Source organism: Plectropomus leopardus, chromosome 1, assembly GCF_026936395.1.
Source record: "Plectropomus leopardus strain MGB_pleo_1.0 chromosome 1, ASM2693639v1, whole genome shotgun sequence".
Lineage (NCBI taxonomy): Eukaryota > Metazoa > Chordata > Actinopteri > Perciformes > Serranidae > Plectropomus > Plectropomus leopardus.
The window spans coordinates 30,363,775-30,388,997 of NC_142176.1; the positions used below are offsets into that span (position 1 = coordinate 30,363,775).

General features: G+C 41.1%; 1 protein-coding gene across 1 annotated transcript in view; it reads right to left on the reverse strand.

Moving 5' to 3' along the window:
* atosa (atos homolog A) overlaps positions 1–25,223 on the reverse strand; it is a 39,168-nt gene that overhangs the window by 5,707 nt on the left and 8,238 nt on the right. The window contains exons 2-6 of the mRNA XM_042513614.2: positions 7,835–8,019; positions 7,084–7,280; positions 5,998–6,123; positions 2,690–4,547; positions 353–478 (exon numbers count right to left, since the gene is read on the reverse strand). Coding sequence (XP_042369548.1) covers positions 353–478; positions 2,690–4,547; positions 5,998–6,123; positions 7,084–7,280; positions 7,835–8,019 — 2,492 coding nt within the window. The remainder of the gene's footprint in view (positions 1–352; positions 479–2,689; positions 4,548–5,997; positions 6,124–7,083; positions 7,281–7,834; positions 8,020–25,223) is intronic.

Genomic DNA, 25,223 nt, shown 5'->3' on the forward strand with positions numbered 1-25,223 from the left:
CTGCCTATGTGTGGGTTTTTGTGTGTACATTAACCCTGACTAACAACACAGTGGCAGCAGCCAGATATCTCAAAGTCTCTTTACAACAAACATTCACAGGCTCACTTCTTACACTTGTAAAAGTACTGTGAGTAATTCTTCAGATGGGCTGAAATAAAGGGTAGTGAATGTGCTGTTATGGCAAACGCAACTGCATGGAAACCAACAATGACTGAGTCAGTGAGTGTTTGTGACTGTGAGCCTGCATGTAGAAAGTGTTATCTTAACAAATGCACAAATCAGGAACTGACGATGAGTGTGAGTTTCACTGTGAAGGGGTGTGTGTGTGTGTGTGTGTGTGTGTGTTTCTTACAGGGCTGGAGAGCAGAGGCAGGCCAGTGCAGGGGTGGAAGGCCTTGGTCGCTGTGGCATCTAATGAGTGTCGATTCTGTTTCTTCCAGCTGTTGCAGGGGCGCAGCGGGGAGGGGCTGTGAGCTCGCTGGAGCACAAACACAGACAGATTAAGACAGTTTGCAAGTTAATTAAAATAATCTGTATTGAACAAATCATGTTCTCATATGTCATGTGGCGTCTTGATAATCACTCCAGTCCCACCTGCTCCGACCAAAACACTCATCAAAACTCAGCAGTGTGTATAAATGAGGATGTTTTTTCCAGTTTGACGTGTTAAAAAAAAGAAGTGATCCCTGTAGTTATCTATAAAAAATCATACATGTCATTCCTATGGTCCAAAAATATTAGTAAACACAAACAACTCTCCCAAATCAAAAAATTAGGGTGCAATAACTCAGTTTTGTGATGTCATACGGTATAAAGTCTGGAGCTGCTCCACAGACAGTTTATGGTTAATGGTGAAAGATGTTCTAGATGACACTGAATATATGGGCATATTTTCTGTTTCAGAACTGAGAACACTACAACAGCATGAAGGGTATAAAAAAGAAAGCAAAAATTCTGTGGGTCCACAAAATCAAAAACTAATGACAACACAAGTTTAAGACTTACCCCTCTGGTTTCTGGCGTTGAGAGAGAGGAGCTCATGGAGATCACACAATAGGAGTCTTATTTTAGGTAGTGCTCATCTTTAAGGGTCGGCACTTGAGCAGATAATTTTAGCTTCTTGACATTTATTACTTTATTTTTAATTAGTCATTTTTTAGTAATATATATATATATATATATATATATATATATTCCTATAATAAGAGTCTCAATGTCTTTATGCGTTTTATGATATAACTTAAAGGAATAGTTCAACATATTTTCAAAAGCACACTTATTCACTTTCTTGCTTAACTTTTGAAGATTGATACCCCGATAAATATGACACTACTGCCAGCAGCCAAAGCTGTTAAATAAAGGCTGGTGCACTGTGTCATATCACATCATATCATCGGGGTACAACATGCACATGCTGAAAGTCTCAATGGCTGGTGCCCTATCACTGAACACGGGTGAATTGATTTGTTTCACTGAGGTGTCCATAGTTGACCTTGGGACGAAGTATATTTATTATGAAAAATAAAGATATTGATGAGAATTACAATTCTGCAATTGCTGACAAAATTTTAAATATATGGCTATAAGCAAATGCTTTCTATTTGAAAACTCTGTACTGTATATGGTCCACCATCCATTTGAGAATACCCATTAAGTTCTGTCAGGCTAATGCACCCAAGAAGGCTGAAAAGAGAGCAACCAAAGAGCACCTGAGAGGACACCATACCTTAATTTCTAGACCTTCAACACTGCAGCGCCACTTACATTGCACGTGTCATATCCCCATAACTCCCATGGAGTCAAAGACCGTGTCCCTGCCTTCATTTAATAGCCTTGCCAGTAGCAGGTTAGCTTAGCTTAGCACAAACACTGGAAACAGCAGAGGCTGCAAGAAATCATTGATGCTGACACAGTATAGTCCCCCACATAACCCCTCATAAACTACAACTTGTTGTTTTTACATTCCAGTTTATGTAAAAAATAGGGTATCGTGGTATGAAATTTGACAATTATCATACTTTGTATGTTTGCTTATCTATTGTATAGAAGAAAATGCAATTGGACAGTGAATCTCACCTTCATTTTAGTTATTTTCAAAGGGGAGACTTTTTTAGTACTTGTCTTTAAAAAAACATTTAGAAAGTTTCAATTATAGTAATGAAACTTTTGTTGAAGTAAGAAAAACATTTACAATTTCATTTATTTAACAGTTTTTGTAAAGGACAATAATAAAAATTTAGTAAAACCGCAATGCTGTGACACTGCAACATTTTCTGAGATGGTTATCACACCATAAAAGTCTCATACTGTTGCATCCCTAGAAAAACTAAATAAACAGGACATTATGTGTTAATTTACAAGCTTTAGAGGTGGGGATGGGTAGGAGGTTGTTCTTTTATAAAGTGAGGCTCACTGCTCCCCGCTGTTTCCAGTCTTTATGCTAAGCTAGGCTAAGCAGCTGCTCATTGTAACTTCATATTTACCATACAGACATGAAAGCAGTGTTGAGGTTCTCTTAGCAATACAGTGAATAAGATGGTTCACGGAAAATGTCAAACAATTCCTTTCATAGTGATGCATTTAAAAGAAGCCTCAGGGTATGCCAATAGAATAACTGCAGATAAGTAAAGGGGCTATCATTCAAACATACATGGACAAACAATGCCCACTAAAATGAGAAGTCCCTTACCAGGACTGTGGAAGGGGGAGTCATGTCTGGACTGGAGGTGCTGGAGCATCCAGATATGGAGGGGGCCTGGTTCTCATCCTGCAGGGCAGAGGCCTGCGCTGGTGCACAAAACTGCATCTGGGACTGGGGCTGAGGCTTGCTGTGGTTGTGGCTTGTGTTACAGTTCATGGCTGGGCTGGCATCATTGCAAGTCCAACTAAAGATCTGGGCATTCCTTGGGCTGTTCTCGGTGACAGGGGTGGCAGGGGGGGGTTCATGGCTGCTGGGCATCCTAGCTCTGAGCTTTTCTTGCGGGGGAGTTCGTAAACAGCGACCAGCCTGGGTGTGGGACTGGCCTTTCAATGAGGATTCTTCAAGTGTAAAGTGAGCACCATTTTGGGCCCGGGGAGAATGGCATCCGGTTCCCGGATCCACTCGGGGCTTGTCTGTGCAAACGGGCGCGGTTGTGGCAGCGGTGCGACTGCTGCCTCTGTGAGGTTCATGGCTGGGTACGTGGCCGTTGGTGTAGCCGTTGGTGGCAGTGTGTGAGGCTTGTGGGATGTGAGAGGTGTGTGAATATGTGCGGACCGTGTGCGTGACTGTTGTTGTGTGCGTGTGGTGCAGATGGCTGCCGCTCCTGCTGTGCCTCGGGGACAGAGAGGGGACAGACAGTCTCTCCTGGATGAGTCTCGTTATGTCTTGTACTGCCTGGGCGATCAGGGAGCTGTCTCTCTCCCTGTCTTTCTCCTTCTCTCTCTCCCTCTCCCTCTCTCCATTCCGCTCCTCCTCTCTGTCTCTTGTCTCAGTCATTTTCAGCTTCCTGCAGGCTGCAGGTTTAGGAGAGGAGCTCTCCCGTTTGCTGAAAGAAGGGTCAGTCACGGGTGTGTTGAAGGGGCTGGGCCACACACGTCCCACAGACTCGTAGGGCGGTACCTCGGGTTCTTTGGTCTTACTGGCAGTTATGTCGTCATGGTTACTGCCCCACATGGCTTTGGGAGGGTTGTCAGAAGCAAAAAGGCCGGGAGGGAGTGGTGGTGCTGTGGGGTCGCAGAAGTTGAGCCTCTGTGCAATGCGGGCGATAACTTCCTGTCTCTCCTGCAGCAGGGAGCCAATCAGAGGGTTTGTCTCGGTTGCAGGCCTTGGGGAGGGGCAGCGGGGGGGCTCAGCCAAGGAGAAATTCTTAAAAGCTCTCAGTGGCTCGGGGATGGGCCCTTTTGACCTATCACTGCTGTTGGTGCCAGACCCATAGTCTTCTACTTGTGTGGGGTCAGATGAACCATTGAGAGCAGAGTATAGCCACTTCCCTGCTTTACTTGTGGGAAGTGGAGAGGGAGAGTGGGAGCGGGAGGGCGTGGGGGAGTGAGACGACCTGTGGAACAGGGGGGAGCCCTGACTTTGGGGGATGTTGACCTGCGGAAGTTCTCCATTCTGATACGTGTGGTCCTCACCAGGCTCCTGGGTCTTCTTGCTGTAGGGAGGGGGGACAGCAGTGTGGGGTAGGCTGTTAATGGGGATGTTGTTGATGGGAAGATTAGGAATGGGTAATCCGTTGAGGAGTAGGCCAGACATGGAGTTGGAGCTTTTGCTGTAGATGTTAGAGTTGTGAAGGAGGTTGTCTTTGCTGGGGTCCTGGCTCTTTTTGTGGGTGGGCAGGCCACCATGGCTGTTAAGGTTTGGGTTGAGGCTGGGCGTCTTGCTGTAAAGCGGAGGCAGGCCGGTGTGGATGCTGCAGGCCAGGGTGGGGTAGGTGGGCTGGCGGGGGAGTGACTGGACACGGACCTGCAGTGCAACACTGTGGGACACGTTGGGGACGGGGAAAATGTGTTCTGAAGGCGGCTGGGAGAACTGCCACACCAACTCCTCATCAGCAGCACTGATTCTGTTCGATAAAGACAGTGACAAAGAAATTCAATTAAAGTGCAAGGGTTAAGTCTTACATCTTAAAAGGTCCCACATTACGCTCAATTTCAGGTTCATACTTGTATCTTGGGTTTATACTTTGACATGGTCACATGCTTTAAATTTCAATAAACACAATATTTTTCTCACTCCGTGTGCCTGAATATACATTTCTGTATTCACCCTCGGTCTGAAACGCTCCATTTTAGCACCTGTCTCTTTAAGCCCCCTTCCTAAAACAGCCCCGACTGCTCTGATTGGTCAGTGTTTCTTCGTCTTCCAATCAATGCATCATGGCAGCAGGTGGAATAACTGTGACTGCATTGTAGCAGCGCTTTCTATCTTTATTGACTGATTCACAAAGTTTGTTTACAATAACTTCCTGGTAGAAAACTGTCACTGCACATACATAAAGACAAACGATGTTGAGCAAACTTTATTTTAACTGATTAGTTTTTTAACACCTTTAAAAGACCAACTATAACAATCACTATCAGTTTATGAGTATGTTATATTTAGAATATTTTTACCCCTTTTTCTTTCTATCAGACAGTCTTTTCTGACAGGGAAGTGAAGCCACTATCTCAAAGCCACCAGACTCCAGTGATAAAAACAGTAATTTTACTTGGCAGAGCATGGGAGTTGCTTGTTTATAGCAGCCTCAATTGTTTAGTGTCAAAGGTAAAGCGGAGCAAATATTCAAATATAACGTGCACTTAAACTGATAGACGTTTTTAGGTGGCTAAAATGAGGCCCCTCCCACAGAAGAACATTGTTTAGCTTCTGTGCAGGTAGATTTGGTTTATGATGATAGCAAAGCAACAATTTACATAAAATAAGCACAGCAGAAATGTCAGATAGGTCAGACCACTGTTTTTACTACATATCTTTGAATGTTACAGTTATAGCTGAAAATGACAGCAGAAACAAACTTGCAAATTTTACGTCCCCACAATTAAAAATCAGTTGCCAATTATCTACCTGAAAGGGTTTATGTTTCAAGTTTGAAACAATCTATACAGTATAGTTGTGAAATCAAAATTACAAAAAAAGTCCTGATGGCTTGTTTAAAGGCACAGTATCTTTATACAGACTGTGTGCATTTCTCTGTGGATTGAACACTTTACTATACTATACTTTCAGAGTATTTATAAAGTACCTATACCTCCTTTAAAAAGTAATGAAAATCTGACCTCTTCCAACGCGGGACCTTTGAAATATTCAGGATTGGTCAAGAGCCTCCAGAGATCTGGTTTATTTTGTTTGATTCCATTTTAACAACAGCACATAAGATTCACTCTTATAAATAAATTTGAAAAGAGCACAACTTTAGATAAAGCTTCTTGTAGCTGTGCGAATGTTGTTCATTGCTTCAGTGAAAAGTCCCCAGCCCACCAGTGTCAAAGTCTTTAATGATGGTTATTTCTGACCTGTATAGGATGTTTCTCGGGACGATACCATGGGAGGCGCTGAGCCAGGCGCTGAGCTGGGAGAAGAAGACGTAGGAGCGCACAGCCAACAGAAGGGTCTTCTCCTCAATGAAACGATCGCCGCTTCTATTAAAAACACAGTTAAATAGAGGTGGAAATGTGCCAGTATGTCGGGTTAATGAGAAAACAGTTCAAGGATCTGTGTGTGTGTGTGTGTGTGTGTGTGTGTGTGTGTGTGTGTGTGTGTGTGTGTGTGTGTGTGTGTGTGTGTGTGTGTGTGTGTGTGTTTTTCAAACACAGTGTTCGTGGAACCTACACGTGTATGTAGGAAAGTGGGCCAATTTGTAAGGCTAAGTAACCCTCTGAGTGCCAAGCCAATTATCTTTTTTTCATTTCAATATTATCATTTTATTCCTTAACATATTTTTTTTTGCATTTAAGACCATTTTTAGCCTTGTCCTTTCCATGTCTCATTTTCAATGCCATACTGTACATAACACGGATTACTGCAACCTGCACTGAATTTATTATGAATATTTTGAACACACATAAAAGTGAGGATTTCACTGCTTTTGGGGGGGGTCTACATGTTTTTTCTCTGGATAAAGCCATTTAAACATTCTGTAGGAGTGGTGTTGCAAAAAATCGTCTGCCACCAGGACACATAGTCTGTAAGCATGAATAATACTATTTGGTAGTAAAGAACTGTAATTTCACTAAAATTGTGTGACAATTACCAGTGTCTTTGCATTTTAGCTCTGTTTTACAGTTTAGGTATTTTCCACTCCTTATATCTCTTTTGTTGTACTTTTTCTTTATACAAAAAAAGTCATGTCAAGGTAGGAAGTATGTGAGGTTATTTATATGAATAACCTGGGACCGCAACGGATGTTAGGAACGACCTTGGAAATACAATATACTGTATTTTTCTCGTAAACTGCAGACTTTACACTGAAGGTTGGTGACCATAGCTTCCTTTTAGTCTCTACACCTCTCTTTTCAGGCACTGTCCATGTTTGAACAGCAAGATCATGTGTGTGTGCTTGTGCGTGTGTGTGTGTGTGTGTGTGTGTGTGTGTGACTTACTGTCTTGGAACTGGCTGCAGGGTCCATCTCTCCAGCAGTAGAGCATCTTGTTTGATGACCGGGTCGCTGATGGGGTCACTCGGGGGGCACTCATCACCATAGCAACAGTCTGGTAGGAGCATGACCTCGATCATGATGGGGATGCTGTTCCTCCAAAGCAGGATCACCTCTGAACGGGTTCGCCTTGCCTGCCGACACTGGACACGCACACACCCGCAGACATAGGTGGAGGGTTAGTGTTCATTAGTGAATGTCACCAGGGCCTTGAAATTTAGGGGCAGAGCAGATGGGACTCACAAAGAGCTTCACAAAGAGCCTCACTTAGAGCGAAATGTCTGTGGTTTTTTTAGGTCACACTTCAGTTCACAATATTAAAAATCTTTATTTCACGGAAGTTCACTCTGCTATATATGCTGTTCTCTTTACAGGATTCCTACACATTTTACATTTCAAAATTCCATACTTTTCCTAGGCTTCTCATTAGATTTTTCAGACCATATTTGACATCTGAGTACAAAAAAGAGTTGGAAAAAAGTTAAATAATTTTATTTTCATAGTGTCTGTGAAATTTAGTTTATCCACTGTGTGAGATTTAGCTGTGTTTGTGAAATAAATGTCAAATGTGTGTGCTGTTTCACATGTGAGCCTAAATTAATGTTCATGACTTTAATGATGCCAATGAAGCAAAAACAACCTTAAATGAGAGCAGACTGCCTTCTGTTCACACTTTAAGATAAGGCATGTGTGCTACCTGGGGCAGTTTGTCGCTGCATTCGTGCTTGTGAAGAGGCGGCATGGCCGACTGGGCTGGTGGACAGTGCAGCCCCTCGGTTCTGCCCTTCACAGAATATTCTGGTGTCCGTCCTTCTGTGATGAGCAAGGTCAGGAATACCAGGAACTCCTCCGTGTCATACTCGAAAAACTCCTCCGTTGCATCTAGGCAAGGAAGAGAAACAGAGAGTCAGCAGCATGTCTTTACAAATCACTTCACGGCTAAAAAGAAAACAAGGAATCAATCGGAGGAAAGTAGCAGGGAAACTACGGTGCTTGGGGCAATAAAATGTGCCTGTATTGACATGTTTCTAATAACCATAGTTAAAGAAGGACGGTTTTATATTGCCCAAATGTTTATTGTAACATAAAACATGAATTATTTTGTCCTAGGAAAAAGTTTGATTATCTACCTCAGATGTTTGAATAACAACCCTGTTTAGAGTGTAACACATGGAAGACAGTGAACATATTATATTATCATAAGGGTATCTATATGGTTTGCCAAAACAGTGGGAAATACTGGGCATTTATGGCCTGTTTTCTGGACAATTTTGTGTTTCTCAACCTGCATCTGAGATTCCACTACTTGGATTCCCATGACAAGTTTTGAGATTTTACAATGCCATGTCAAAGAAAAGATTCATAAAATCATTCTTTCCATATCTGAGCATTTTTAAGACCTTGCAACGATTTTGTCAATTTATACCAATTAAGGTCTTATTGTTAGATTAATGAATTCAATGCCTTTAAAGACTTTTTAAGGATCCACAGGAATCCTGATGAGGCTGGATGGTTTTACGTAGTAGATATGGCTATTTAACTTTGGCTGGAAAGACTTGTTTAGAGAAGGGGTGTGGGGGAAAGCAGTGGATGACACAACTTTTCCAGTTTGGCCACTTCAGAGGAATATATTTAGACCTCTCATGTCAGCTGAGCAGAGGGCTGAAGCCACACACTGTCTGCTCTCTCTCTTAATCAGCACACACACATACAAGTATAGACAATACTCACAGTGACGTCATTCACACTCATTATTACAAAACATTTGCAGACAAAAACTCAACAAGGACGTAAGGACAGTAAAAATATTTATCATGATGCACCTTCCGCTGTTGACCAGGTCCTGGCAGTAGGAAGAGTTGAATCAACTTTTCACCACTGAAAAGTTGATTCAACTCTTCCTGAAAGCAGAAGACGACCAACAAGGAATACTCAGCTGGCTGTCACATTCAAATTATAGCTCATGCTGAGCCTCTCTGCTGTGCACTTTTATTCACAATCACCATATTTATAGCAGTTTTTACAAGGGCCAACATGGGAGCTGTTGTATATTAGGTCACCAGTCAAATGCTACTGAATCGAAGCTGCTGAGTCTCATCAGTTTGTCTCCTGCCACAACAAAATTAACAAAATCCTGCTCTGTTTGTGTTGTAATTGCAGCTTAGATCTAAAGTCGGGGTATTTTTAGCAGAAGGTTCAAGAGCCTGTCTTAGCGCTCTATCTCCTCTGCTCCTCCAGAGAAAACTCCCAGAATCCCACAGGAGGTCAGCTGATACACAGCAGCTCTGAGAATCAAAGCTTTTTTTCTTTACAGCACACACGCGAAAAAACACCGAAGCCGCCTGCTCTACAATCCCCAACCCTCCTCCTGTCTTGGTTTAGACTGGAGTAAAACAAATATTAGGGCACAATTACGCTTTAATCATTTTAAGTCGGGCCCTCTTAAGGCTAGAAGTAGAAATACAAATACACACACCCTGTCCTCCTCCCACCAGAGCCAGGCTGGCTAGAACAGAGTCCCTCTCAGCTGGCTCTGCAGAAGTGTGAGCTACGAGCTGCTGCTGCTGCTGCTGTGTGTGTGTGTGTGTGTGTGTGTGTGTGTGTGTGTGTGTGTGTGTGTGTGTGTGTGTGTGTGTGTGTGTGTGTGTGTGTGTGTGTTTGGGCATATCGCAGTCAGCCAGCCAGTCACGCACATTCCTCTCAGGGAACTCCTCCTACATGCCTTTGAGCTGCTGCTGCTGCACGTGGAGAGAAACGCAGTCCAACACAAAACATGAGGAGGGAGGGGAGGGGAGGAGAGGGGAGAGGAGGGAGGGGGTCTGTTAGCCAGCTGTAGGCTGAATAAGCGCAGGGGGGAAAGCGATGGAGGCTATATTCAGGGAAAATCTCCTTTTCTTTATGGGCTGGAATCGGAAAGGCTTGAACAAAGGGAGCAAGAGACCAACGGTAAGAGAGGAACAGGGAACAAGAGTCAGACCAGAGGGAGTAATATATGACAAAGGTCAAAGGATTCAAGGTCAAAGATACATGATGGTTGGCTTGAGCATATGGGATACACAGTAGTGAGCTGCGGTTATAGTATATCCCAGTTTGTACTGGGAAAGGCTCCAGTTCATGGTCCTATCCTGGATTTGGGCTAAAGGTGACGCTCCATGAAGGGGGTGACAGGGAGCAAAAGAGAAAGGGAGCATGGATGGATGAAGGCATGGTGGAAAAAGAGTGATTAAGGAGCAGCTGAAAACAGCCTCTGAGAAGTAGTGTGCTACATATACCCCCCTTCAACCCACACACACAAACGTATACACACAGACCCCCAATTATGTGTGCGCAGTGGGTGTCGGATTGCTTTCTAGGAAAGGCAAACCCAGGAACACATCCATACGTACAACCCTAAGGCACATATAACAAAAACACATGTGAAGACCCAAGCATAAACAAACACAGCATCACCAAACGTGAATCCACCGAAACCATACAGACACCCAAACACACACACACACACACATGCACACGTACAGGACAAAGGAGTAGTGATGGAGGCTTTGGTTAAGGGGCCCTGCCCATAGATGAGAGCTGTCATTCTTTAGGGCGTCGTGCATGAATAGAACATTCCTATGAAGCCTACACACACACACACGCACACACAAACACACGCACAAACAGACATGCATGCAGAAACACAAAAACACAGCCTAAATGTTGGAGGCTGGGAGCTGATCAAGATGCAGGACAGCACATAAAGGGTGGAGAAGTAGGAAACCTTTCTACAGACACATAGACATGAAAGAGAGAGCTGGGTTTAACATACACAACCACATTCACAGAACTGCAGAACTGCACTTTTTAAACAACATGAAATAGAAAACGAGTTGTTGTTGCAGTCAAAATCACCTCCCTGTGTAATGTTTTTAATCCTCTCTTTGGCACTAATAGTTAATATCATTTGGGAATTTATGTAACAATCCGGGTTGTTTACCAATCATTAAGCCTCACAAGCAGGGCTCAATGTTCAATCCTGCCCTCCTTCTCCTCTCTTTCCCTCTGAAGCATGACCAATTCATTCCTGCCTCTCATCAATCTATATTTGTACAGTTTGACTTAATGTGTGTCTGGAAGATTTTCTCTCTTTTTCCAATTTGTTTTTGAGCCTTCTCTGTCTGCACTGTGTGTATATGATGTAATTTAGTCTCTATTTCTTTCAGGCCTGCGTGTAAACTCCGCTGGTCCTCCATTGTATTCAGTTGGAGAAGTACCATAGCAACTACTAGTACTGCTTGAGAAAAGAAAACATTCCAATCAGGAAAAACATAATCAGGTTTACGTCTGCTGTTTAAATAAGAGGCTTTGCTGATACATCCTGCACTTTGCGGACCCAAACCCAAGCGCATAACACACAATGGAACACTGATCTGTCTCTTTTCCATGTGCGTGTGACCTCTCCTCCGTCTCCTGATAATGTGTGATGTGAATTATGTAACAGGTCGGATTTAGATTCAGGCGTCTTATTATTAGACCTGTGACCGCCTGCCACCAAGTGTAGCTGGAGTCCTGCCTACAGATCGACTGGTTCGGCCTGTATACACACACACACACCTCTCAGCTGTCTCCACGTCCTCAGGCCAACAGATCAGTATAGAGTCATGTGGGATGGAAAAAGGCCTCGAGGACAACAGCGAAGAGGTCAGCCTCGGTAGCAAACACAGTGTTCAGAGTCAAAACACTCTGGTACACACTGACACACACTTTGGTGTGATTCATCATTACCTAAGAGCAGTCAGAGAGGCACGTCAAACATGTCAGTGCCTGGTCAAAATGGTTATGACGGAGATCATAATTCTGAATTGTGGAATGTGAATACATGTTGCTCGATTCATTTTTACACAGTCTGTTTTAATAGAGAGACAGATGGGAAGAAGGACAGAAGGAGAGGGGGACACAAAGTAGGAGACACACACACACACACACACACACACACACACACACACATTCATGTACCTATTAATCTCTGTACTGCGGCCACACAATCACTGCATGGTTGGCCCTCTCTCTGCTCTCCACGCACACACTCGAACATTCACACACAAATACTCACAGCTAATTTGAATGCTGTGTAAGTACCCATATGGCAAAAAAACACTCCCATCCGCCTCTGTTCAGCCAGTGCGGTTCACACTGTGTGTAATTTGTTTGTGACCATGTTTCATTCAAATGAAGCAGAGAACACAGCTAGAGTCATGCTAGTCTTTCGTGATTAGTGATGCGCCTATGTTGGGGGGGACAGGAGACAAAAGCCAGTGGCAGATAAGAAAAAAAACAGAGACAGATCAAAGTCTCAGCGGGAACACAACAATGATAAGCTTGCCTATGGCTGGGCTACTGGTCATAAAAGAGTTACACGCATACAATATGAGATCATATTCTGCAGGGCAGCAGCCAGGGAGAGACGAGACACACTTCAGAGGGAGAGAGACAGAAGGTCTTCATAGATATTGGAAAAGACAGATGAGTAGTCTAAAGAGCAGACAGGAAACATGCACCATTAGATCAGAAGAAAGACAGGAAGTCATAATAACAATGCTGCCAGTTCACTTTTTGTCTAGGAAATTTTGTGCAAAGGTTTGAAACCTTGCAGAAAAAATAAAGTGACATATGCATCAGCTGAGCTGATGTAAAAACTAATCTTTCAAAATGTCAAAGCCACAAGAAAAAGTGTGCTGAAAATGGCAAGTTGTTATGGTTCTTCACGGTGACAGTTCTTAAAGATTTACACATAAAAATCTAACTTGGCAATACCAAGAGCATAAATGACCTGTCTCGCAGACTGTGGGGGACAAATATATTACAGATCATCTGAAGCAACCTTTGAACTGTTGTGCTAAAAAAACTGAACAAATTGTGACGTGGCTCTGGGTCTTTTCTCATTAAACATTTTCATTAAAAAAGCATACTTAAGGATCCGACTAATGAGGCAGACAGGAAAACGTCAAGACAGACTGAGAGACAGAAGGACAAAAAGGCTGTGTTTATTAGGACAGATCATCAACCAGAGGGTGTTAAAATTCACTTACCTGCTTTATTAAATATCAAAGTTTTATATTCAAACTTATTTAAATGTGCAATGAACAATTCAAAGAAAGGCTCGAGTGGTACACTTGTAACTGCTTTGTTCCAGTTCATATGGTGAGACCGGCTTTGAAAATAAATAAATAACTGTCCACAGTGAATGTCCCCTGACCAAGACACTAAAGCTCTTAACTGCTTCAGTGGGACTGAATCAATTTTCTCAAGATGGATAAATAATAAAACTACGAGAACAAAAGTCTGCTCAATTCCTTAATAAGAAGCAACATAGCAAGGACACCAGAGGATTTTTTAAAGATTTGAAACTTAAAATGCTATTTTGGTCTCTGTGTTTAAAATCGTTTGAGGTTTTAAGTTGATATGATTTTAGACATTTTAATTTTTAGGGACCTGCAGACTCTAGATAACCAGCCTTGCCTGGAGGCTGTGTGTTAAAGGCATTTCCAGGCAGCCTCAGTGCAGCAGTGGCAGCAGTCTGCTGAGCTCACTGAGGTATGTCGGATTAACACACAATGATATCTGGCTTCTTGTGAATAGAACTAAACAGTGAAGGTCCAACCTTTCCAACTGCAAGGTCCTCACTGTGATTATTGGATATCCCCGATGGGAAACAACTCAAAGCAAAACCTTTTTACTGCACACACGTATTGCAAAAATTGTGTTAATGAGCCTAAATACATTTATGGTACATATAGGGCAGCATGATATTGGAACAGCACATTTAATTTATAACTCCATGCAAAATCCTTCAACGATTCTACCATATTTGCATTTGTATGAATCTCAGCTGCAGCAAACAAAGCGCTTATTTTTTCTCTAAGTTGCTCAACAAATGACAAGACTATGGCACAGCTCTTCAACTGTGCATAGGTAGACTGAGCAGAAATAGAAAACCTCAATTTAACACCACTTCTTGTTATCATCCTGTAGTGAGGTACTTAGTGTGTTGGTGTTTCGCCATACTTAAAGCACCACAGGGGTAACAATCAAACAAAGAGTTTCCACAAAATACAATGTGTAGAAGCTGATGCACTGGAATAACGGCGTGCCATCATACTATTTAAATTATCCTAAGCACAGGAAGAATACAGAGACACTATTTCTTATTTTCAAATGGTTACCCTGAGAATAGTGACAAAAAAAATCACACTCTCAATTCTGAGTGAGAAATGTGAGATTCTCATCAGGAACTGTGCAGCCCTAACACACAGATATGTGCATACACACAGCTGCACTTCTGTAATGAATACACAGCGGCAGAAAGGGAGATTACACTGACAGTTTTTCCATGCTAAATCTCTTTACTGCAGCCCCCGGTGAGATAAATATAGACACAACTTGGTAGCTCTCATTTTCTGTTTTTTCTCTTTTTCTCTCTCTCTCTCTCTCAGACTTCAAAGTCTACATTTCTACAATCAATCATTTGATGACTTTGTGATGGTGTCTGCCAGCACCGCCCATGTTAAAAAGGGCTAATGCTGTCAATGCCTGAAGACATACACTATGGAATGATAAAAATAACTGCAAGACTATGAGAAAAAGTCCAAGAGCCACAAGGTACTTGTTTAACTACTGACACACATGCCATACTGTGCTCCTTTGATTTCTACATACCATAGCTAGTAAGCTAAGCTAACTTTTTAATGAACAAGTACCACCTTCTTGCCAAAGCAGAGAGCAAATAGCTCATGGATTATTTGAAAAATGACAAAGGGACTCCCCTAAAATCCACCTGCCTGGGTGTTTGATGTCCACTAGCTATCCAAAGTCTATGAAAGCACATAGCCAGTTTCAAAGTATTCAAATGCACTGGTAGCAAAGCAGGTGGCGGATCTGAAGTGTCAGCAGCTCTGGCCACTGCTTTTCACCACCATGGGAATTGTTTGCAATGCCGTCTTTTCTGTTCCAAGGCCAATTCTGCAGTCTGACTATATTTGGAGACCAGCTGGTCTGCAAGACCAACTAAACTTCATCTCCTCTCCCTATACATTTGAAGGACTGCAACTGCTTGCTCATATTTTCTTACAATGCGTCTTTCTTACCAGCTCTCCAATTCAAAGAACTCTTCACAATGAGAGTGTTGTTCCAAACATGTGCTGAAATACACAAAGCAATATATTGTACACGTCTACAGTGAATTGAGATGTGTCAACCTTAGTATGTGCTGTATGCATACATTCACTATGTGCACAAATTAATGTGTGTATCTGTAGCAAAATCTGGTCCATACAGAGCAGCCAACTCCGTAACATTCTGAGTGTTCACTGACATAACTTCATCTGCTATTCAGAATATGTGGTGGTCATGTAACCATGCTTTAAAGAATTTCTGTCAAGCACTTTGCTAGTAAGCATAACATTTTGTGCTTGATTCATAGCACACTGAACTGAAATCAACTCAAGTGGTAACTACATATTCCACCAATACATGAGTTTTATGAGTGCAAGCACTGTGTATGATTTTGAGATTCCATGCTCTTCCAGACTGATGTGGTGTTTACAACTCAAGTGCAAACTCTGATGAGGAAGGGTGACCACCATTGCTATTGTTTAGTATTTTCATATTTCACATAATGTTGCTGAAAAGCAGCAAAAAATAAGTCATGATTTTTGAAGTCTTGTGGTGTCTATTTTTGTATACAGCTGTCTAGCAATGGTGTTGTCATGACTGCAAGCATGTTGTGTCTTCAACTTCCCATGTTGAAAGCATGTAGACAAGTAAGTGATGCCCACAGATCTGGACAACAATTACTGGTAATAATGAAAAGCTGATATATTTTTAGCACACAGATGGTCACCTGCTAAAAATAAAAAGCTTAATATTATATTTGATCGCAATGCCTGAGCTTTTTTTAATAGCTATAGACAGATAATATAAACAGAAAAAAATTGAGACTTTGCTATATTTGTCTGAAGGAAACCCTCCCAAGAGCTACTGCAAACAAAACATTCACTCCTACAATGTACCTGGGGGGATGTTAAATGTTTCAGTATTGCTATGTTTCCTATAAAAAGCACAAACTGCAGTAAGACACAATTAACTGAGAAGCCCTGTGGCAAAAAAAAAACCCAACAGCATCGCTTGTCCTTTCAAGTCTAAAGTCTAAAAGCAGGTGTTGCAGTAAAGGAAAGAGGATCCATGGCCTCAGTCATTTCTCTCCTGGCTGACTGACCCGGGACTACAGCGGAACAGTGATCAACGATCACAACTGTTGACCAGGGACGAAAGGGTGTGGGGTGGGGGTGTTACCAAGGCAACAGAGACATTGTGTTAAACATTCCCGTCACGGTGATTGAAGAGTGTCTGTATGCAGGAATGAGCTGCACCAATATGCGTCTTTGTATGTGACAGTAAGCTGCAGCTTGACAAGAAAGTGCTTGAAGACAATTAATTCTCCTGTTGTGGTCTGTGTGTGTGTGTGTGAGCGTTACGTGCACTGGGTACATACAGCATATAACTGTTTTGTATTGGAGCATGTCTGTTGTATTTGGACTGCACAATGTAGTGCTTTCCTAGTGTTACTGACCACTCAGAGAGCTTTCACACTACATTGTCACATTCACCCATTCACACACACAATCACACACTGGTGGCCGAGGCTCCCGTACAAGGTGCCATCTGCTACTCAGTAATCATTCACGCGCACTCACACTCCGATGACGCAGCATCGGGAGCAATTTGGGGTTCAGTATCTTGTCCAAGGATACTTCGACAGCTGGGGATTGAACCGTTGACCTTCCAATTACAGAACGACCCGACTGTATACCATGTCCTTGCATTATGCACTGAGACTGCCTGTTGTGACCATTAAGCTGTTTATGTGATCATACTCATTTTGTGTGTGTGTTGAGCACTGTCTGTGTCTGTGTGTGTGTGTGTGTGTTATAGTAAGTGCGTCTGAGTATATATGTCACTATTGTATCTTCTGTTCTCCCTCTCTCTGGCAAAGCAGGAAAGGACGGCCGCTAAATTACAAATGTAATGACAGGGCCAGCTGTGCAGCATTTTGTAACATGAATCACACATCACAACCAGCTCACCTTTCCTGTTTTTGTCTGCCTTGTATTACAGCATTAAAAAAATACTGGAAGTGGTGGTGAAGTCTGCCAAGAAACTGGTATTGTTTTGCCAGAAGACTTAAAAGAATGGTAAGGATCACTGATAAGGAAGACATGATCCAGATTCAGTTTTTTTGTGCTGAAATTAAATTACTACTAACAGACTGGGGGACCCTGATATATTAAATTCTACTTTAAAGGGTAACTTGGGTATTTTTCAACCTGGTCCCTGTTTTCCCAGGTTTTTGTGTTTACATGACTGATGGTAACAAACATTTCCGAAAGTGGACTATTATTGAGCAATAGGGCTGCAGCCACATGTGGGTGGGTGGGAGGGTGACCCTGGAGTGAAGGGTGAGCAATGTGTTGTTTGTTGTGTTAACGGGTTGAAAAAAATACAATTTCAAAAAATGTAAGATTTCTATTTTGCAATTAATATTTGTATTGTATATGATATGCTTTGAAGTCTGTTTAATAAACATATTTTATGAAAGAAAAAAAGAGGGCTGCAGTTGGTAGCCAAGAAAAAGGCTGCAATGTAAACACTTAGGGCAATATGCACTGTCAATGTGTGTCTACTAAAAGTGTTTGTTGTTACCACTGACAGATTCAGATTGTTATTCTTGGTGTCTGACAACAATATGGAAAAGATCCTGGCAGAGATAAACTTTTTAAAGAGTAAAGCTCTGTGTTTAACCAGAAGCAGCCTTGAAATTGCCATCGCCAAACCCACCAGACTCATTTTAAACAGTGACAGTGACTTTATCGTTGTAAAACACACTTCAATTTATGTAGACAGAAACAAAGCAAAGATCATAAAAACAGTCTTGGTTTGTCGTTCCATTGTTCCAATAATCATCAACTCTGATTTGGTTGAAATAAACCCTTAATTTACCCAGTTAGATGTTAAAAATAAGCTGGCCCTCTACAAACTAAAATTACAGTTTATGTAAATTGAGTCAGGCCGGTTTGGGTTAGCAATTTTGTAGCTGTTTCTGGTTAAACAAAAATGATCTTACTTGTCAGACACTTAAGATAATAACATGAGCCTGTCAGTGGCAAAAACAAGCATTTTTTGTGGACCCCACTGATGGTGTAAACATGCCCTGAGTGGTTACATTGCAGCCTGTTTCATGGCTGCAGCCCTTTCGCTCAATACTGGACCAATTTTTAAAAAATGTTGTTCCCACAAGTCACTTATACACAAACAATGTAAAAATAGGGTCAAGGTTAAAAAATACAGGAGATGCCTAGCAGCATGTCTCACCAGTGAACTTTGGCCTTTGTCTGTTTCACTCTTCCTGGTACCAAAAAGTTATGATCAGAGTTTCCAATTCCATGTTTCAGTCTAAAAATCCAACTTTCTTGGAACTTTTTTTAGTTTCCTTCCACATAATTAACTAAAACATTTCTTTACATCTATGGACTTTGGATCTATGATGTGTGTGAGTGTGTGTGTCCCTCTCTCCCACTCTGCAACACAAAGGGGCAGATTCACAGCACACGTAGCAACAGGCCCTGATTGGCTGAGAGGCCTTAGTACAGTTTGAGCTGAGGAGAACCCTTCCTCTGTTTTGTGAACTCAGCTGCTATTATTCTCCCACTGCCAGCTAACACACACTTGACCCAGACTGACACACCACCTTGCCCTCTCTCTCACACCCGTCATTGTTGGCCATGAAGAAAGCTGTTGTTTGGAACCGGAGCGACTTGCATACTAGTGAAGTCACATGGTAAACAAGCTCAGAGGCTCTGGAAAAAATAATTCATCTTGAGGCATAAACATTTAATAGACTAAACTCATCTCAGCTGATGTGGAAAAAGCAATTCTAAGGCTCTAACTGACCGAGGACCTGATTAAAGAGAGAAGCTGTGTTGCTACATCTAACAATTAGTACTTCTTTGACTAGTCCTTGTCTCCGTGTTTACCCTTATAGTAGGTAAAACTGTTAAAAAAATCCCTGTATAGTTTTTTAACATGTTTTTTTTGTAATATAGTATATGAGTAGCATTAATAGGTAATCTAGTTTAAACACATACTTACTTCCTGCAGAGAACTTTTGTTGAGTCCATGAACACAAACCCCCCTTAAATCATGTATGCTGTTCAGCTTTCTTACAGTATTAGGTCAGTTCTGTCTGATGAAAGCACCAGTAACAATGGCAGCCTATCACAGTTAGGTAACCATGGTTGAAGGAGTGCCAGGAGCCTGCAGGATTTCATTGCAACCAGACACTCTGCCAGCTGATTTCAGTGAGAAGCACACCTTTAACCCTTTGAAACCTGAGCAAATTGGCCTTATTCCTTTCAAGAACACAAGAAGGCACTGACTAACTTTACAAGAAATTACCCAAAATAATGGCGAGAAATTTGTTAAAATGACAAAAAATAACCTTAAGATCTGTCAAAAAGAAAAGTCAAATACAAACAAAAAATAACCTGAAAAGAAGTGATGAAAAAAACTTTTTACAGACTTTTTTCTATAACATAATTTTAAATATACAGTTATTAGTACAATTTTCTGGGCTTTTTTGCCCCCTAGATTTCTATTAATTTTCTCTCTTTCCTTTTTTGGGTGATTTTTCTTGTTACCTTTTACTAATTTCTTGCAATTTGTGGAACATTTCTTGCCAAGTTGCTTATTGTCTTTTTCCCCATGCTTTTAAAGCAAAGCAAATCAATTTGCTCTGGTTTCAAAGGTTTTAATGCTTGTGAAAGGTGTCAGAATGTAAGAAAACTGATGTCGATCCAGGTTTCAAAGGGTTAACTAGGCTAGGTAAAGGTTGGCAAAATCAGCTGATATAGCATGTGAATTAGATGAACTGCAAACTCTCTGCCAGCTACTGACCACAACGGTGTAATGTAACCCTGCTGAGACATCCTCGCTAAGTAATGAGATACAGTAGGCTTTCTTCATCTTCAACAACCATAGCAACTGCAGTCCTTGAGTAAGGTACTTACAGGGCTTATTATTCAGATGAGTTACCTGAGGGCTAAAAGAGGAAGACTGGTTGCACTGGGCAGCTTCCAGGTGTGAATGCATCAGGCCAAGAAAATGTCAAGCAGAGTGAAGCTGAAAATCATGTGTGCTGATCTATGTATACCTAATGAGGTAGGCACACTTGTGGCTAAAGGGGACTAAAGAGCTTATCATGTGTAACATTTACTTGTTCATCGCACCTCTCTCTCCTAATCACACATTTCATCTTTCCTCAAAGGCCAGAAAAAAAGATCTTGCAGTGACCTAAGTTTTGTTGTGCCCTCCTCAGTGCCCTTTTTGACCTTTTCCTGCGCAAGCTGTAGTTAGGCCCCCTAAGCCTGTTATTCAGGCAAGAGTGGTCCTTTGCAAACTCATTGTCTAACTAACACCTGTTGTGTAACATGGAATGGAGTGACTACTGGTCAAGGTGGGCAAAGTGGGAACTACCAAGCCCTGGTAGAGCCAATAATCGTGCAGTCCTGCCTGATCTCACCTTAACAATATATACTCCAAGTACAACCTTTTACATTTTTATTTTAGAGAAATGCCACAAAGAAGTGAATGCTCATCACAATTTCAGGTGCATTGGTAAGAAGGTGAAAACAGCCCCCCCAGGAAAACAGATCAGGCTTGCTTGCTATTTTCCCTAGTGGCCACTCACTGTACTGCAGCAAAAAAAAATCCTCTAAGCCCAAAAGCATTTGCCTTTGTGTTTGGTGACCAGTTCCATTAGACTGAACAGATGCCATCTTGGGGTCCACTATCTAGTTATTATCATGCACCTATAGGTGAAAACAACACCAAGATTTCGTCATGAGGACGAAAATGTGAAAGTTACAATTTTGAAAATCCCCGTGATTCTCTTTGGCAGCACCTTTGGTGATGAGTGGCATTTTCAGGTGTGTTTTTCAATTTCACTTCCCAGAGATCCTAATAGTGTTGCCTGCGTGACATAATTCCTTTTTTTCTTTGTTCGTTTGGGTGTAGAAACTATTTACTCTTAACGCTGGCAGTGACCAGAAAAAAACTCTACACTTCTTCACACACAACAAGAGAGTTGAAGGGGCTACCTTGCTGCTCCCGCACTCTCTGGCAGACCAACCACTGCAGGAAAAAAGCATCACTAACTGTATGCAACTTGGGTTTTTTTCTGGGATTTTTGTCACAGACACCCAGTTCGTAACAGAGTGGTGTAGGAATGAGTCCTAAAACCCAGAAATGAGTTAGCATTTTAGCACTCATGGTTCCATTACCTCAAAGTCAATGCATTTTTGTTTAGATGCCTAAAAATATTTCAGTGGTCTGTAGTTAACGCAAGCTTAAGAGACTTTCACTGGTCGGTCTACAATATAAATTTGTCAGTAAATACCTAACTCGGAAATATTTGCAGCCCTGACATGTCTTAAAATGTCATAACATTTCTTAACAAGTGGCTAAATGAGACTACAGAACATCAAACACAGCCATGCAGCCTTACTGTGATGGCAACCTAAAAAGTCATGCATCTGTGGTGTTTTTCATTTATAGTATAACATTAGCTTTTTACCTCTGGCGATTACACTTATGCTTAAAACAACATAAAAGTGGTGCTCATTTGTGAAGATTACTTCTCTGAAAAAAATGTGCATACAAGTATCATGAATGTGTTTGCCACATGTTCTGCATTTTTACTTAATTTAACTGTGCACATGGATGGGTCTCCTCGAATGGCCATATCTGGCACTAAATCTTAACTACAACAGTTTCAATTTCAGCAAGTTGATGGGTGGTATCTACAGGACACTAGGGCAGTAGGACAAACCAGCGTCTCCCTGTAATCAAAACCAACATGAATGCGCAGGCATTTGACCTCTCCTGTGCTGCCGATGCCAATTTTTGGAAACAGGAGTCTGAATTGAGCAACCCGAGCAGTGTAGCTCCAAGGGCCACATGAAAAAGTGTGTCAGCTGTGTCACGGGCAGATCGAGGTGGTTGGCGACTGGAATTAACTGCTTGGGACAAAAAAGATATAGGAAAAACTCTGGACTTGTCTAGGGAAAAAAATGCTCACCTTACTTTCTGTAAAGCCGTACTGAATGATTAATCTGCCACAGAGGGCCATCAAACAGCTTTTGTTCACCTTCTCTCTTTCTGGGTGCATCTCACCTTTCATTAGTAAATTACACTCAGGGTTCCCACATTTTTTTGGACAAAATTTTAAATTTTTTTCCATGACTTTTAAAGGGATCATGATATATTTTTGCTAAACATTCCTGATGTTTTACAAACATATTAGATTCAAACTCTGTTCAAACATAATTTCAGGTAGCTGACATACTTGAGGGCAGAGCTGACATGCTGGGAGAAAATGGAGAAACACACATGATGGCAAACAAAACGCTGTCACACATACAGTAGATGCGTATTAGAGCTGCTTTACATCGGCAGCTACAGAAAATAACTTTGCAGTTACGTTACATTAAGATGGAAGATTACTGTAAGAATTTAATTATGCACAACAAAATGTCATGACTTTTCAAAAACTGCCAATGATCTTGACAGTGACAGTGAAAATGTAACTGTGAAATGAAATTCCATGACTTTTCCAGGTTTTCCCATGACTGTGGGAACCCTGCATTCTTCATTAACTTGTCATTTTATTGCCTTGTTTTGACAGGATTTGTTAAACGCAAAGATAAAACTCCCTGCCCCTCAAATTCAAACACCGATTAACAACATGTTCTAACATCAAAAAATAAAAACCTAGCCACAAAAAATCATCTGAAGAACATTAACCCAGTTAAACAGGACAGACTGACTGTCAGCAGGTTCACTGTGAGGATGAAGCAATACTGGAGGTGATGGGGGAATAACCTCACTCAATATGGAGGCTGGTTGTTTGCCTCAAAGTGATGAGATGAGGCAATGGAGAAAAGGAAAGGGGATAGGCGTGATGAGTCTCAAATTAACTTAACCTCACACTCTTGTTAATAAACAATGTGCTTAACGCCTCCACAATGAGCCCCTGAGGTACTCTCAGTGAACACAGACTGGGAGAGTGTGGATGTGTAACCACGATTCTATTACCTTAAAGGAATACTTCACGTTAGAGTTAGATAGTATCGCTCCATGAGGATTACCAGTTTGTATTTTATTTCTCTTGATTAATCAGTAACAGTGATAACCTCCAGTTTCAATGTACTGATTCACAAGTCATAGAAAATGTCTTCGACCAAACTTTCTTTTTTTTCTTTTTCCATTGTCATGCTGTTTCTAGGCATTTAAAATCTATATAATATATAATGATCCTTTAGTACTAGACCACAACAGCACATTGTCAGCATGGGAACACAGAAACTGATGAGGTGTGAGTCAGTGCTGTGTATGACCCTGCTTCAAAGTGCTGGCTTGCATAACACACTTTGCAACCAACAATGTCTGGTGTCTGGTAACAAACTTGAAAAGCTGAAAAGAAATCAACCCTCTAGATTATCTGTCAATGTCAACTTTAACCAGTTGTAGAAAATCAGTGATGACAAGGCACTCATTTCTTTATTTCTTCAATAATCCTTTGAAACCTGAGCAAATTGGCTTGAGTTCTTCCAAAAACATGGGAGGAAGGCAATGAGCAACTTTACAAGAAATGACCCACAAAATTAGCAAGAAAACTGCCTAAAAATTAGCAAGAAAAGTAAAAAAAAAAACAAAAAACAAACAAAAACAAACAAGGAAATTATCCCAAAAAAAAGTACTGAAAAAAAAACTATATATTATGTTAATCCTTTTGAGTTTACAATTCAAATAATCATAGATTTAGTTTCTGGACATTGTACCCTATTTTCTTTGGTTGTTGTTTTTTTTTTTTGTAATTTTCGAATATTCTTTTTTTCTCCCTTTCTCTCCTAATTTAACATCAATTTTCAGGTTGTTTTCTTGTCACCTTTTTACCAAGTTCTTGCAGTTTGCTCTTTGCCTTTTCCCCCGTGTTTGTGAAGAGAATTAAACCTTTTTTTCCAAATTCTTAAAAATAAAATACTTAAGAAAGGCATCTAATTGCAGCACAAGAAAAACTAATGTTGATTCATGTTTCAAAGGATTGATTTAAAATGCATTCTGTTACTGTTATAGCCTACAAAAACTAGTGAGAGCTTCATATTTTTAATGTCTTCATCTTGCAATCAACAGTTGCAGTTACACGGACAATATTTCCTCACTTTGATTGAAAACATTCTGATCAAAAATTTCAACTTAACCATTTACTTGAATGCTAAAAAAAGGTTTTACAATAATATATGTGTTTACATGTACTAAAAGGTTCCACCAGCTAATATTATTTAGTGGTTATTAATGTTAGTTTGCATGTCATATGCAGACTATCAGAAGATATTACAATTTACCAGATTTCCCTCTCATATGCAGGTTACTGGTAACGACAGATGATTGTTAGGTCCAGTGGCAATTCAGCCTGTAGCAACAATGTTACATAAGGTTTTAAAATCAAATCATTGTTTTAATAGTAGAGCATTACTTTTTAAAAAAATGTATGAACTATTTTCAGTCAGAATTAACAAAAGGAGGCTTGTAGAAACAGCAATTGTGACATGACTGCACGTGCACTAGCTACATCACCAAATGTTAGCCCATATGGGGCAAATACGCAGTGAGATGTCATTTATTCCAACCAGAGAGAAATTACCTAATTTAGCTTTTATATAGTCTTTAAGCATTAATATTTCCCTATTAAATAGATTATCAAAAGGTTTACACCACCCCTTGCAACGTGACTGTAACTTCATATTGACTAGGCGGGATCTGGCCAGGCTCTTCTGATTGGATGGTTACATGAGGCATTTTTTTTGTCTGTCTGGATTATCTCTGTGAGCGGAATATTAGAGGCCATGTAAACACACCAATTAAGAATACATGTATGTATCAGCACTGATATATGAGTCGGGTCCATCCATCACCTATATTCATTCTTGTGTTTT